This window comes from Zootoca vivipara, chromosome 6 (assembly GCF_963506605.1).
Source record: "Zootoca vivipara chromosome 6, rZooViv1.1, whole genome shotgun sequence".
Taxonomy (NCBI): domain Eukaryota; kingdom Metazoa; phylum Chordata; class Lepidosauria; order Squamata; family Lacertidae; genus Zootoca; species Zootoca vivipara.
In genome coordinates, this window is record NC_083281.1 from 5,210,058 (window position 1) to 5,223,132 (window position 13,075).

The 13,075-nt window shown below is 46.8% G+C and overlaps 1 protein-coding gene across 3 annotated transcripts in view; it reads left to right on the forward strand.

Moving 5' to 3' along the window:
- MIER2 (MIER family member 2) overlaps nucleotides 1–13,075 on the forward strand; it is a 30,344-nt gene that overhangs the window by 87 nt on the left and 17,182 nt on the right. The window contains exons 1-5 of one of the 3 annotated variants that reach the window (XM_060275338.1): nucleotides 867–1,664; nucleotides 5,415–5,502; nucleotides 7,023–7,183; nucleotides 9,959–10,084; nucleotides 12,212–12,335. In XM_060275338.1, coding sequence (XP_060131321.1) covers nucleotides 1,587–1,664; nucleotides 5,415–5,502; nucleotides 7,023–7,183; nucleotides 9,959–10,084; nucleotides 12,212–12,335 — 577 coding nt within the window. In that variant the 5' untranslated portion in view covers nucleotides 867–1,586. Of the gene's footprint in view, nucleotides 1–866; nucleotides 1,665–5,414; nucleotides 5,598–7,022; nucleotides 7,184–9,958; nucleotides 10,085–12,211; nucleotides 12,336–13,075 lie in introns of those variants that run through there. The other 2 variants (XM_035120740.2, XM_035120741.2) reach the window with 2 other exon arrangements.

Below are 13,075 nucleotides of genomic sequence, written 5' to 3' on the forward strand. Positions count from 1 at the left end.
TCCTCCATCCCCTCCACCCCCAAAATCGGGAGAGGGGGCACCGAGGTGGGGGAGGGGTGGTGCTTGCATTTGTTTTGGGGGGGCTGCTTGAGGGAGAAGTGGTGGGGTGTGTGGTTTTTTTTAAGGGGGGTCTTCCAGGTAGGACTGACGTGGGCAGGTGAAGACGTGCATCTTATTTTGGGGGGTGACTTTTGAGGGGGGCAGCAAAGGGCTAATGGGGTGCAGGGGCGAGGATGGAGCAGTTACGACTTTTCTGGGGCTCAACAAGGATTTGGCAGCTGGAGTTTTTTGGGTGGGGGGAGTCGGGGGGTTTCGACCCACACTTAGGGGCCCCAGGAGTGTTGATGTGACGAGTTTGGAGCTCCTTGGGCGGGGGTTCTGGGGCGCTACAACGATTTGGGGGTGCAGCCCCTGGCTATGAAGAATCAGGAATGTGCTAGGGGGAGGTCTTAGTAAAAACTTTGGGGTGCAGGAATGGAGGTGTGGGGGCCGTGGCTTTTCTTGGCGGGGGGGCGCAGCAATAACTTGGGGGTTCTGCTGCTAGTTGTGAAGTGGCTGGACTTTTTTGTGGGGGTTCAGTTGGGGCGCAAGGGTGCTGTTGGGCTGGTGATGCTTTTATGGGGGGCAGCGATGGCTTAGGGGGCAGCTGGTGACTATGGAGACAATTCGGGTTCTTGTGAGAAGCCTAGCATAGATTTAGGGGTTCAGAGACGTGTGTTTTATGAGTGGCGCCTGCAGAACTTTGCATTGGATTTGGGGGGGTTAAGTAGCGGCTGTGTAGCAGCTGGAATTTTGTGGGGTGCATGTAGCTTATACCTGTAAAGACTTGGGTTTGCAGAGGGCTTTGGGGAGGGGGGTAGTCTGCTAGGTCACAGGGGAAGTTGCTGGTGGAGACGGTGCAATTCTGGGGGTTGCATAGAGCAAGCATTTGGGGTTGCACAGGAGAGCAATGAAAACAGCTGGGGCTCTGGAGGGAACACATCTGGGGTGTTTCGGGGCCAGCTGAGACTTCGAGGGTCGCACTGCAGCACTTGCGGGGTCAAGCTGGTGGAGCGAAGTTCTTGCGACTTGAGAGGAGTTTCAAGGGGTGTGGCTGGAACTGAGGTTGAGAGTTCGAATTGCCATGCTTTTGGGGGGGGATGAGGAACTAACGGGAACGACCCTGAAAAAAGCCATACGGTACATTTTGGGGAGGGGGCAGGAATTAAGAGGCTAAGGAGGCAGCAGGCAACATCCCAAGAGTGATTTAAGGCCTGTTAAATGTGCATATATATCACTTCCCACCCAAAAAACACCCCAAAGTGACTTATCGAGCAAGGTGCAAGAGATGAAAATGAAACAGATGTTGTGATGGTTGGTGACACTTGGGGGCTGAACCCTAATGCAACTAGGTCTGTGAAGAATTAAGGGTGGTGTTAAACTGCAGGTGCTTTCGAAGGGTCAAGCCAACTTTGTTTGGGATCCCTTGGTGGAGGCTGCTGCTGCTGGGTCATGTTAGGGGACCTGCCTTGAGGGTTGCAGGGGTTTGGGGGATACAGGTGGAGGCTGAGATAGTATGGGAATGACTGAGAAGTGATGATTAGAAAATGGTAGAGGGATTCTTGTTTTGTTTTGTTTTTGAAGGAAACAGAAAATTGGTGATAATGGAGGAATCACGTTGGATTGTGAGTGTTTCACTTAAAAGTTGCCTTCATTGGCTTCCGTGCCCTATACATTTGCTCTCTCTACCCTGAATAGTTTTTTGGGGGTGTGCAGAACGCAGATGTAAACAAAGAGGTCACTTCGGTTCTTGAAAATGGACTCTGCCCATGCTTCTGATTTGGGTGCTGAATCTCACCACCAGTGCCATGTGCTTCACCTGAGAAACACAGACACACACGTGTTTGGTCCAATGCAATACCTTCCGGAAGTTGTGGGGACTACAAATCTCATCGTCCTATGCTAGTGCAGAAATGGACAGGGATGATGGGAGTTGTGGTCCCCAAAAAATGTGGAAGGCACCACATTGACACCCTAAAGTCTTGTGGGGACCTGAGATCATATTCGGAAAAACTTGACTAACTACTTGAAGGTATAGACTCTCTGTCACCCAACCCTCAGCTTGTCTTGGGAGGCAACTTCAATGCCAGGATCGGCCTTGTTTCCCCACAAAATACAATATTATCTGGACTAAACTTGGAGGACAAACCCGAAATCTGTCAGAGGGCAGCAATGGAGACGTTGACACCCCCTGCTGTAAGGTCTCCCAGAGTGGGACAATGATATCCAGGGAGAGGGTGTTGTGACTGAGGTTGGGCCAGCTTTGTAGGTTTGGGAGATCATCTCTGGTGGAACCTCGATGTCCATGAGAATGCTGACATTGTGTGGCATCAAGAGCCCATCATCACCCTCTTTGTCCCGTGCTGGTTGTAGCTGTGAAAGTGCCTCAAGAGGTTCGCAGGAATCGGGATGGAACCATGGTGGAAATGGTAAAACACATTCTTTAAGCGAGAGCCGCTCCTTGCCCGCCCAAGAACAGACTGGAGCCTTAAGAACACGCTTAACGCTCAGGGCCCATGGTTTTCGCTGGGATATAACTGGGTTCATTCTCTCCAGGTGTTGCTGGACTACAACTCCCATCATCCCTGACCGTTAAGCCATGCTGACCAGGGCTGATGGGAATTGGAATCCCACAACATCCGGAGGTTCCCTACCGCATCAGTAGCGGAGCGGAAATCACTTTGTTGTTTTCAAATGAAGACAGAACCGCAGGGTCTGCATTCAGGCGATCCTCTAAAACAATGGCTTGGAACATGGAAGCAAGCAAATGCAGGAGTGAGGAGATGGGTTTAATACTCCCTGCTTGCCTTGTGCTCTCATAAGAACATAAGAAGACCCTGCTGGATCAGGCCAGCATCCTTTCCTCGCAATGGCCAAACAGATGCCTGCAGGACCCGAATGCAAGAGCTCTCTCCCCTCCTGTGGTTCCAGCAACTACTATTCAGAAGCGTTAATGCCTCTGACCGGCATCCGAAATTCGCCAGGCGCATTTTGCACCTTGCGACCAAGTGAAGATGCCCGGGTGCCAGGATGGCTGGCGGCCTGACTTCTCCACTACCTGGAGGTGCATGCCTGGGGGATCCTTGGATCTGGACCATCTTCACACAATCGTACCCCACCCTGTAGAATTTCTATATTTCATCCGCACGATCAGAATGAATTTCGGGAGCCAAAAAGTCGTATTGAAAAATACAACTTTTGAGCTGCCCAGCCCCCAAAATGGCAACTAGGCGTTCCGTTCTGTAACCCTGGTTTAAGGAGCCATTTGGCGCCTAGCTTATATATCTGAGTTTCTAACCCTGGCTTTGACCGTGAAGTTCGGCTCACTTGGGAAGGGAGCCTCAACTCAGGGTATGTGACCCAAGACTCCTCTGAAATCTGCCACCACCGCTGACGAACACTGAATGATCACCAAGTTAAGAGTTTGTCCTCAGAACCTTCTCATCGTTTTGGTTGTCTGAATCATGGTTCGTTATTTTTAATCACAATTTAAAATCTTAAGTTCCTAGGGTGGGTTACAGCCATTTAAACACAATATTAGTATTGAAAGCGCAGTATTAAGAACTGCTCCAGCAGCTCAGAAGTTACAGAAATAAGGTGTGTCCTAAAAAAAAATTGCGTGCAAAGTGTCCAAAGCCAGGGTATTAATTATTAGTCGCTTTCCCTCCCTCAAAAAATGAACTCAAAAGTTACTTACGAAAACCCTGCCTGGAATCCTGGAGGAACGCTACTAGTCCCTGCAGACTAGTGTTAGAAACTGAGATATGAAAGCTAGGAGCTCAATGGTGCCTTAAACCTAGGTTATGGGTGTAACAACGGAATGTTTAGGTGCACTTTTTAATAACAAGAATACAAAGCTGAAAATGAATGAACTGCAACGAAAATATTTTGTTCATTTTTCACATGGTCTAGTCTTTCCCCTGCTCACCTCCCTAATATTCTTAAGAGGGTCTCTTCTCCAGTCTACAGAGAGTAGCTAGAAGTGGGGAGGCGGTAAAAGCTCCTTCTTTCCTTCCACTCTGCAGTTTTAATCTGAAATCTTAGGCGCGGTACTGTGCCCAGAACTCAGAAATTGCTCACGCTAATGGAATTCCCTGTCGCAAAATGCACCTAGAAAAATGGGAGTTTCGAACACTGGTGTAGATTATATTGAGTTAGGTGGACTGAGAAGGCAGCTTCCTTTAAAAAAAAAAGTATACATTTACGAAGAAGGGAAGACGCGCTGTAACTGTTAACATTTTGGTGGGATCTCTGCCTAGGTGATGATTCTGCAATGGAACCCCTGGAAGCTCGACTTCTGTTGAAAAAAGAAAGCAGGGATATATTAGTAACGGATCATGGGAAAATATTGCACGTTGGAGGAAATCTTCTGCAAGGAAGAGTTTTTACAGGATTTCCAGTATTCAGATTTGGTGCATGTCTAGTTTTGAGCCGCCCCCAGAACTTTCCAAATAAAAGTGGGGGATAACTTCAATGAATAAATAAAATAGCTGCAAAGAAACCCCAGCCCCTGCTTTGAGAGGAGGAGAGACTCTCGTGGAAACTCTCGGGTCGAAACTCTTGTTCTGACTCCCATTCTTGGCATCCATTGGATTCTTTCTGCAAGCAGACAGGGTGGTCTCTAGTGAGAATACACCGCCGGCCGATAATGAGACACCAGGGACTAGCGCATTGCAGCACATGTTGAGTGCCTGCCTTTAAGTTGGGAGGCAGCCTCCTTTGCAAAGTTTTCCTGGTAGGCAGGGAGCTTTTATTCCCATGGTTGCCTTGTAAAATCCTGCGCTCCATCTCCGCAGAAGCTCTCTCTTCTTAAGAGGGCAAGGTGTGCCCTGCGACATGCTCACACTGGGCTGGGCAGCTTTCGATGTCGATGCCCTTCTGCGGCAAGGTGTGACTGTTTCCTTTGTGTGCTTCTTAAAACCGCTCGGGGCCCATTGACTATTGTGAAGGAACGGTGGAGAATTAAGACTGGGGCAGGGAAGGTGGAGGGGAACTGGATGGTTGGAAGGAGAAAATGAGGAAGGGTCACTGGACGCAGTGAGCGCCTCTCAGTGTCAGCCACTGGGAATCGAAAGTTGCCATCCCACCTTTTTCCAGTGTGTTTTCCTGTTGCCTTCCTTACCACGAAAGCCTGGTATTCTTTGGGCGTGTGGTGTTAAAGTGGCTTTAATTTCATCCCGTCAATTTTATTTTATATACGGCTCCCAGTGCGGGACCCCAGGCAGTTCATGGCATAAATTGAAACAGCTGAAAACACAACAGTCAATAGGAGCATGCAACACACACACACACACACCCGAAAGTTGGCGAGGAGGGAAAATCCTAGAAAGGCATAGATAAATACTAACCATGTGTCCTGCTTTTCTTTTTTTAAGGCCTCAGTTGGGAGGCAGAGTCCAAGGGTCGTGTCCTACCCTGCGCGGAACTTATGTCCTGGGAGACCCAGCCTTCATACCACGGCAGGTACGGAGATCTTGAATCTACCTAGCGCCCCAGGTGCTGCAGGCCTTCTGCCTTTCCCCCCTCCTCCGTCACCTGGCTCTCACCTCTGCGGGAAGGTAGGTCGCTGAGCATCCACCTTGTCCCTGGTTTCCATTGGCTCTGAACCAGCGTGAGGAACTTGTCCCGACTCCCTATCTGTTCAGAAAAGGCATTCCCCTTTCCTGAAATGGAGGGATGCGAGAGATGGAAGAATGTCTCTTGTTTACAATTCCTCCCAAGACAGGGGGAATTCCTCTTCTTAGATTAGGGACAGTGTTAGACATTAGCCAGGTGCGTTCTGCGACTGACACGGGTCCAACTGCAAACACGTGGAGATCTCTGGGTGCTGGGTTGGCAACTGACGTCTCCTCCGGCCAACCCCCCAGCGTTCTTAAGCAGATCACCAGAAGAACTTGTTTATTGCATTTATCTCCCACCCTTTTCTCCAAGGAGTACATGGCTCACTCCCCCCTCCTCAGTTAATCCCTACAACGACCCTGTGAGGTAGGTGAAGAGGCTGTGAACTGACTCCAAGGTTACCCAGTGAGCTCCATGACGGAGTGCGGATTCGAACCCTGATCTCCCAGGTCCTAGTCTGACACTCTAACCACTACACCCCACGGGCTTCCTAGAGTCCTTCTGCTAGAGGGCAGCTCTATAAATTAAGTAGGTAAACAAGTATAAGGAAAGCAAAATGGGGAGAGAAGCCTAGACATTCCATTGTGGCAAACATAAAAGTTCAAGGTGGCATTTGACAATTAACTTAGCCTTATATTATCTGAGTTTCTAATACCCCCCTTTGGTAAGAGATGGAATGGTACCCTAGCGGTGGTGTTTGTAGCGGAGCCTTTTCTGTGGTGGCTCCACGCCTTGCAGAATCACCTCCCCTAGGAAAGGTGCCCAACCCCGGGCATCATTGCCCAACATCAGACTGTTGTTTTGATCTACATTTAGATTGACTCGACTAACTCTCTCCTTTTAAGTTTTTTTTTTCAACCCTTCTATATTTTGCTGCATATTTCAACCATTGCTATACAGTCATACCTTGGAAGTTGAATGGAATCTGTTCTGGAAGTCCATTCAACTTCCAAAATGTTTGGAAACCAAAGTGCGACTTCCAATTAGCTGCAGGATGCTCCTGCAGCCAATTGGAAGCCACCGAAGCCACGCCGGACATTCGGCTTCCGAAAACCAGAATACTCACTTCCGGGTTTCGATCGTTTGGGAACCGATTTGTTCAGCAGTCAAGGCGTGTGAGATCCAAGGTACGACTGTATTTTGCTGCAAATTTGCTGCTATATTTTGCTAAAATTCCAACCTTTGCTATATTTTGCTGCAAATTTCCCTTGCCATGGCGGCGTGCCTCGAAGGGCCTTTTTGCAAAAGCAACACCCCCTTTTTTAATCAATGAAACTCCCAGCCCTGGTGATACGTCGCTGCTAGTGTAAGGAGCGTTCTTCGGAATGAACCTGCTTAACTGTTCCAACCGTTGTTCCATGCAGTGGTGTCTATGGGCTCAGGTGACCACCGCTTCAACCTGGCTGAGATTCTTTCCCAGAACTACGGAGTGCGGGAAGAGACTGAGGAAGAGCAGCGGCAGGAACACTCACAGGGGAAAGCAAAGCCTTTGGAGGACCTAGATAAGAGCTTCAATGCCTCCCAGGTAAGGCACTTTGAAGTTTGGGAAAAGAAATACAAAGGTTATCGTCAAATATCTTTTTATCGAAGGCTAATCTAAATAAAAACACAAGCCAAAAGTAAAAAAAGAGTGATAGAGGTGGAATCTAGACACATATAAAAAACACGATGAAAATGCTTTTAAAAAAAAACACTTAGAAAATTACAGTGGTACCTTGGTTCTCAAACTTAATCCGTTCCGGAAGTCAGTTGCAAAACCAAAGCGTTCCGAAACCAAGGCACGCTTTCCCATAGAAAGTAATGCAGAATGGATTAATTCATCCCGGACTTTTAACAACAACCCCTACCATTGATCCACAAAATGAAAGCAATAAACAATGTACTGCAGTCACACAATCAGTCAATTAGTATCTGAACTGGGTTCCACACAGTCACAAAAACAAAACAAAAAGCAGCAAAAACAAAAACACAAAATAAATAGCAAAAACAAACAGATCTCAGCGTAACACTCAAAACGGAAGCGTAACACTCAAAATGGAGCACGTTCAGCTTCCAAAAAAAGTTCGCAATCCGAAACACTTTCCCCCGGGCTTGCAGTGTTTGGGTTCTAAGGCGTTTGAGAACCCAGGGTACCACTGTAAATTGAAGTTGCCACTAAGCTTGCAATCACGTGTCCCATTTGTGTAATGCATGTAAAACACACTTAAAACATTCTATTTGCAGCTGAGTCCAGAGAGAGATAGGGGAGAAAAGGATAAAGGGGAAGAGGGGTAAGAGAAAGAAAGAGGAAAGGCCGGGAGGAAGCAGAAGAAAAATAACTTCCAATACTGATCTGCTTCTGGGGCAAGTTCAAGGTGTTACTGTTACGATATAAAAAGCCTTTAACAGCTTGGGACCAGTTTACCTAGGAGATCACCGAACTCTGTATATGCCTGCTTGACCACTTCAATTGGCAGAACCGGCACTTTTATCCATTCAATCTTGCAGTGTGCCAGCACCTGCCCTTTGGAACTCCCTGCCTCTTGAGATCAGTCAGGTGCCTTCGCCGTGCCCTTTTCGGCATCGGCTGAAATCATTGTTTGTTTAGACAAGCCTGCTGAGATGTTCAGAAAGTCGGTGAGAGTTTTAACCTGTCTTCAGCCTGTTGCCATCCTGGCATTCCGAAAGCCTCAAAACTATTGCCGTTGATTCTTTTTTACCGATACTTTTATTGCTTAAACTGCCTGAAACCTTGGAAACCTACGGCCCACCCATGTTGACAGTACCGAGCTTAGATGTCTATTCACAGAGCTTCCTAGGTTCCCGTTGAAATCAGTCCTTCATTCAAAATCACGAGGACTGGAATCTTGCTTTTTATTTTCAGGGGAAGGGCCATAGTTTAGCAGTAGATGCACCTGCTTCATATACAGAAGGCCCCAGATTCAATATAACTCAGCTGGTAGAGCAGGAGACTCTAAATCACAGGGTCATGGGTTCGAGCTTCACGTTGGGCAAAAGACCCTACATTGCAGGGGGTTGGACTAGATGACCTACGTGGTCCCTTCAAGCTCTACGATTCTATGATCTCCATAGGGCTGGGGAAGTCTTCCGCTCGGAGCCCTCCAGACCTGCTGCCCATTAGGGTGAGACAACTGAGCTAGTTACTTATTCAAAAAAGGTTATTTATGTATGCTACTACTGTGGCCCATGTTTCGTTATCCCAGAAATGGAAAACGAGTGAAGTCCCAACTATAGAAGAATGGCAACTTAAGTTGACGGAATATGCACAACTTGCAGGCTTAACATATAGCAGGGGTGGCCAACTCCCAAGAGACTGCGATCTACTCACAGAGTTAAAAACTGGCAGTGATCTAGCCCCTTTTTTGGAGTTCAGGTCAAAATTGTTGAGCTTTTTTTAGGAAGGTAAAGGTAAAGGGACCCCTGACCATTAGGTCCAGTCGTGACCGACTCTGGGGTTGCGCGCTCATCTCGCATTATTGGCCGAGGGAGCCGGCGTATAGCTTCCAGGTCATGTGGCCAGCATGACAAAGCCGCTTCTGGCAAACCAGAGCAGCACATGGAAACGCCGTTTACCTTCCCGCTATAGCGGTTCCTATTTATCTACTTGCATTTTGATGTGCTTTCAAACTGCTAGGTTGGCAGGAGCTGGGACCGAGCAACGGGAGCTCACCCCATCACAGGGATTCGAACCGCCGACCTTCTGATCAGCAAGCCCTAGGCTCAGTGGTTTAACCCACAGCGCCACCTGGGTCCCCTTTTTAGGAAGGCCAATTTTGGGGGGGTTCGGGTCAAAGTTGTTGAGGTTTTTTTTTAGGGGAGCCTCAGTTGTTCAGCTTCTTTGGGGGGAGCCAATGATCTACCAGTGATCTACCGCAGACGTCCAGTGATCTACCAGTAGATCACGATCTACCTGTTGGACATGCCTGGACTAAGAGAACAAGAAGAACATACGTTTAGAGAAGACTGGGAAACGTTTTTTGAATATATGGGAAATAGCTGTGTAGAGCTGGAAACGCCAGCAGCATTAAGATAAATTCAACAGTGTAGGCAAGTTTTGATGGATGCAGTAATGGAATACAGAACGGTGTAGTTTTTGTAAAATATGCAGGGATTTGTGATGTGTAAAATGAACCATGGAAAGAGATGAAGGGAAGTCATTGATATCTTAAGGATGTAAGTTTACCATGACATGCAGGCTGTTTCAGCTGCCAAGCCTGCCCCCTTGATGCTCTGCTCGGCCAGCGTAGCTCTGGGGGGGGGGAGCCCCTTCCCTTCCTGACGAAGTTCTCCCGCTGTTCAGAACTCTGAAATGCCGTTCGAGGAATTGCTGGCACTCTACGGCTATGAAGCCTCTGACCCCATCTCCGAGCAGGACAGCGAGAGCAACGATACCTCACCCAACCTTCCAGACATGACCCTGGACAAGGTAAGTCCTGTTTTCCCTGCCAACCGCCATCCCCTGCTTCTAGTCCTCATGAGAGTCACCTTTAAGGGGGAGAAGCACAGCGATAGAAACTGAGATATGAACGCTAGGAGCTAAACGGCACCTTAAACCTAGGTTGTGGGCGCAACAAGGCGCGGGTTTTTTTTAATAACAAGAATACAAAGCTTAAAGTGAATGAACTGCAGCAAAAACATTGTGTTTATTTTTTATTCACACGGTCTAGTCCTTTCCCTGCCCACCTCCCTAATATTCTTAAGAGGGTCTCTTCTCCGGTCTTCAGAGAGAAGCTAGAAGCGGGGAGGCATAAAAGGGTCCTCCTTTACTTCCACTCTGCAGTTTTAATCTGAAATCTTAGGCCCAGAGCTCAGAAACTGTTTGCGCTAATGAAATTCCCGTTGCAAAATGTGCCTAGAACAAGGGGAGTTTCAAACCCTGGAGAAGCACAAGGACCCACATGCCCTTTGAGGTGCCCCCTCCCCTTTATAGAAAGGGTATGGGGTGACTCCCCAATGAAGAAAGTGTGCGGCGTTTTGGACTTTTTTTAGCTTAGGGAAAAGGCGAGTTAAGAGGTGGCATGATATTTATTATCATTATCATTACCATCATTATCGTTATTTATTAAAGTTCCATACCACCCTTCATCCGAAGATTGCAGGGCAGTTTGCAATATATATATAAGAAATACGATCTATAGAATCATGCAGTGCAAGGGGAGAGCTGATAGAGAAAACCTTTTCCCGGGAAGCTGTCGACACGCAGATGAGTGTTGGAAAGCTCAGGACAGATAAAAGGAAGCCCTTCTTCACTCAGCACACAGTTAAACTATGGAACTCCCTGCCACAGGAGGCAGCCAACTTTAAAAGAAGATTAGACAAATTCGTGGAGGAGGGGAAGGGTATCGATGGCTGCTAGTCCAATGGCCGTGTTCTCTCTCTAAAAGGGCCATGCCAGCTGGGACTAGTGGGAAGTTGTTGTCTAAGCCACTACGTTGGGGAAGCCTGATTTCTAAAGCCATTTAGGGGCTTGAAGGCGATAACCCCAATCCTTATGAATATTAAAACAATGCTTCCATCATATAATAATGGTGTTACAGGTAGGTAGCTGTGTTGGTCTGAGTCGAAGCAAAATAAAAAAATTCCTTCAGTAGCACCTTAAAGACCAACTAAGTTTTTATTTTGGTATGAGCTTTCGTGTGCATGCACACTTCTTCAGATACACTTGAAACAGAAGTCAGTCCCTTATGTATATACAGAGGGTGGGGGTTGGGAATGGGTGATGGGCTGATGGGAGTGGTAAACCTGTAGATGGCTGTTAACGACTGCTGATGACTGCAATTAGTCCTGGGGGGAAAAAAACAAGGGCTGAGGCGCTAAAGAAAGCTTGATCATGCATAATGAGATAAGAATCCGATGTCTTTTTTCATCCCAGGTGGCTCCATGGTTTTAAGCTTGGTAATGAGTTCCAATTCAGCAACTTCTCTTTCCAGTCTGTGAAAGTGTATCTGAAGAAGTGTGCATGCACACGAAAGCTCATACCAAAATAAAAACTTAGTTGGTCTTTAAGGTGCTACTGAAGGAATTTTTTTTATAATAATGGTGTGTTTGTGTGTGCATTAAAAACAAGAACACACAACCTGAGTTAAAGCTGACCGGAAGTCCATTATTTATCAGTTTACGACGGGGTGGAAGGTTCGCAGGCTATGAAGCGAAGGACTTGCTCACAAATTTATTGACAGCTGCACAAATTATGATAGCTAGGAAGAGGAAGGGGCAAGGTGAATATAAAATGGAAGGATGGCATAAAGGTGTGTGGGATATAGCTCTTAATGATAAATTAACACGTGCCATTAAGGTAAAGCAGGGGATACGCAGGAGAAATGATTTGGAGGAGATACGGAGGGTGTTTGCAGAATTTGTATCTTTAAAACGGAAAGGGGTCAAAGCATCGCAAGAGGTGTTGAAATTTGGGGAGGTTGGATAGTTACAATGGAATGGTCTCGGGGGTGGGGTGCGCATTTCTTTTCTTATTTATTTCTGATTATTTCTTTGTCAAAATAAAATTAAAAAAATTAAAAACAACAACAACCCCTGCTTCCTTCTTTCCGGTCAGGAGCAGATAGCGAAGGACCTGCTTTCTGGGGAAGAGGAGGAGGAGACACAGTCCTCAGCCGACGACCTGACCCCTTCCGTCACCTCCCACGACGCCTCGGACCTTTTCCCCAACCAGATGGGATGTAAGTTTTCTCTGAAGTGTGTAGATGTCTCGAGAAAAAGGGAGCAAAGGGGTAGTCGTATTTCACACACGCGCAAAGGAAATGCCAGCTGGGACCCTTCCCCTGCTAATAATAATAATAATAATAATAATAATAATAATAATAATAATTTATTTATACCGGTACCTTGCCCATCTGGCTGGGTTTCCCCAGCCACTATGGGCGGCTTCCAACCGAATATTAAAAACAGTACAGCATCAAACATTAAAAACTCCCCTAAACAGGGCCGCCTTCAGTTGTCTTCTAAAAGTAAAATAATTGCTTATTGCCGTGACATCTGCTGGGAGGGCGTTCCACAGGGCGGGTGCCACTACCGAGAAGGCCCTCTGTCTGGTTCCCTTGCTTCTCTTGGCCATATCATTGGACTGAAAGCTCGCCACAGGAATTATTATTATTATCATTATTATTATTATTATTATTGGTTACAGGTAGGTAGCCGTGTTGGTCTGGGTCGAAGTAAAATAAAAAAATTCTTTCAGTAGCACCTTAAAGACCAACTAAGTTTTTATTTTGGTATGAGCTTTCGTGTGCATGCACACTTCTTCAGATACCTGAAGAAGTGTGCATGCACACGAAAGCTCATACCAAAATAAAAACTTAGTTGGTCTTTAAGGTGCTACTGAAAGAATTTTATTATTATTATTATTATTATTATTATTATTAGTTTCATTTATTAATTGCTTCCCATGACGCATCTCAAA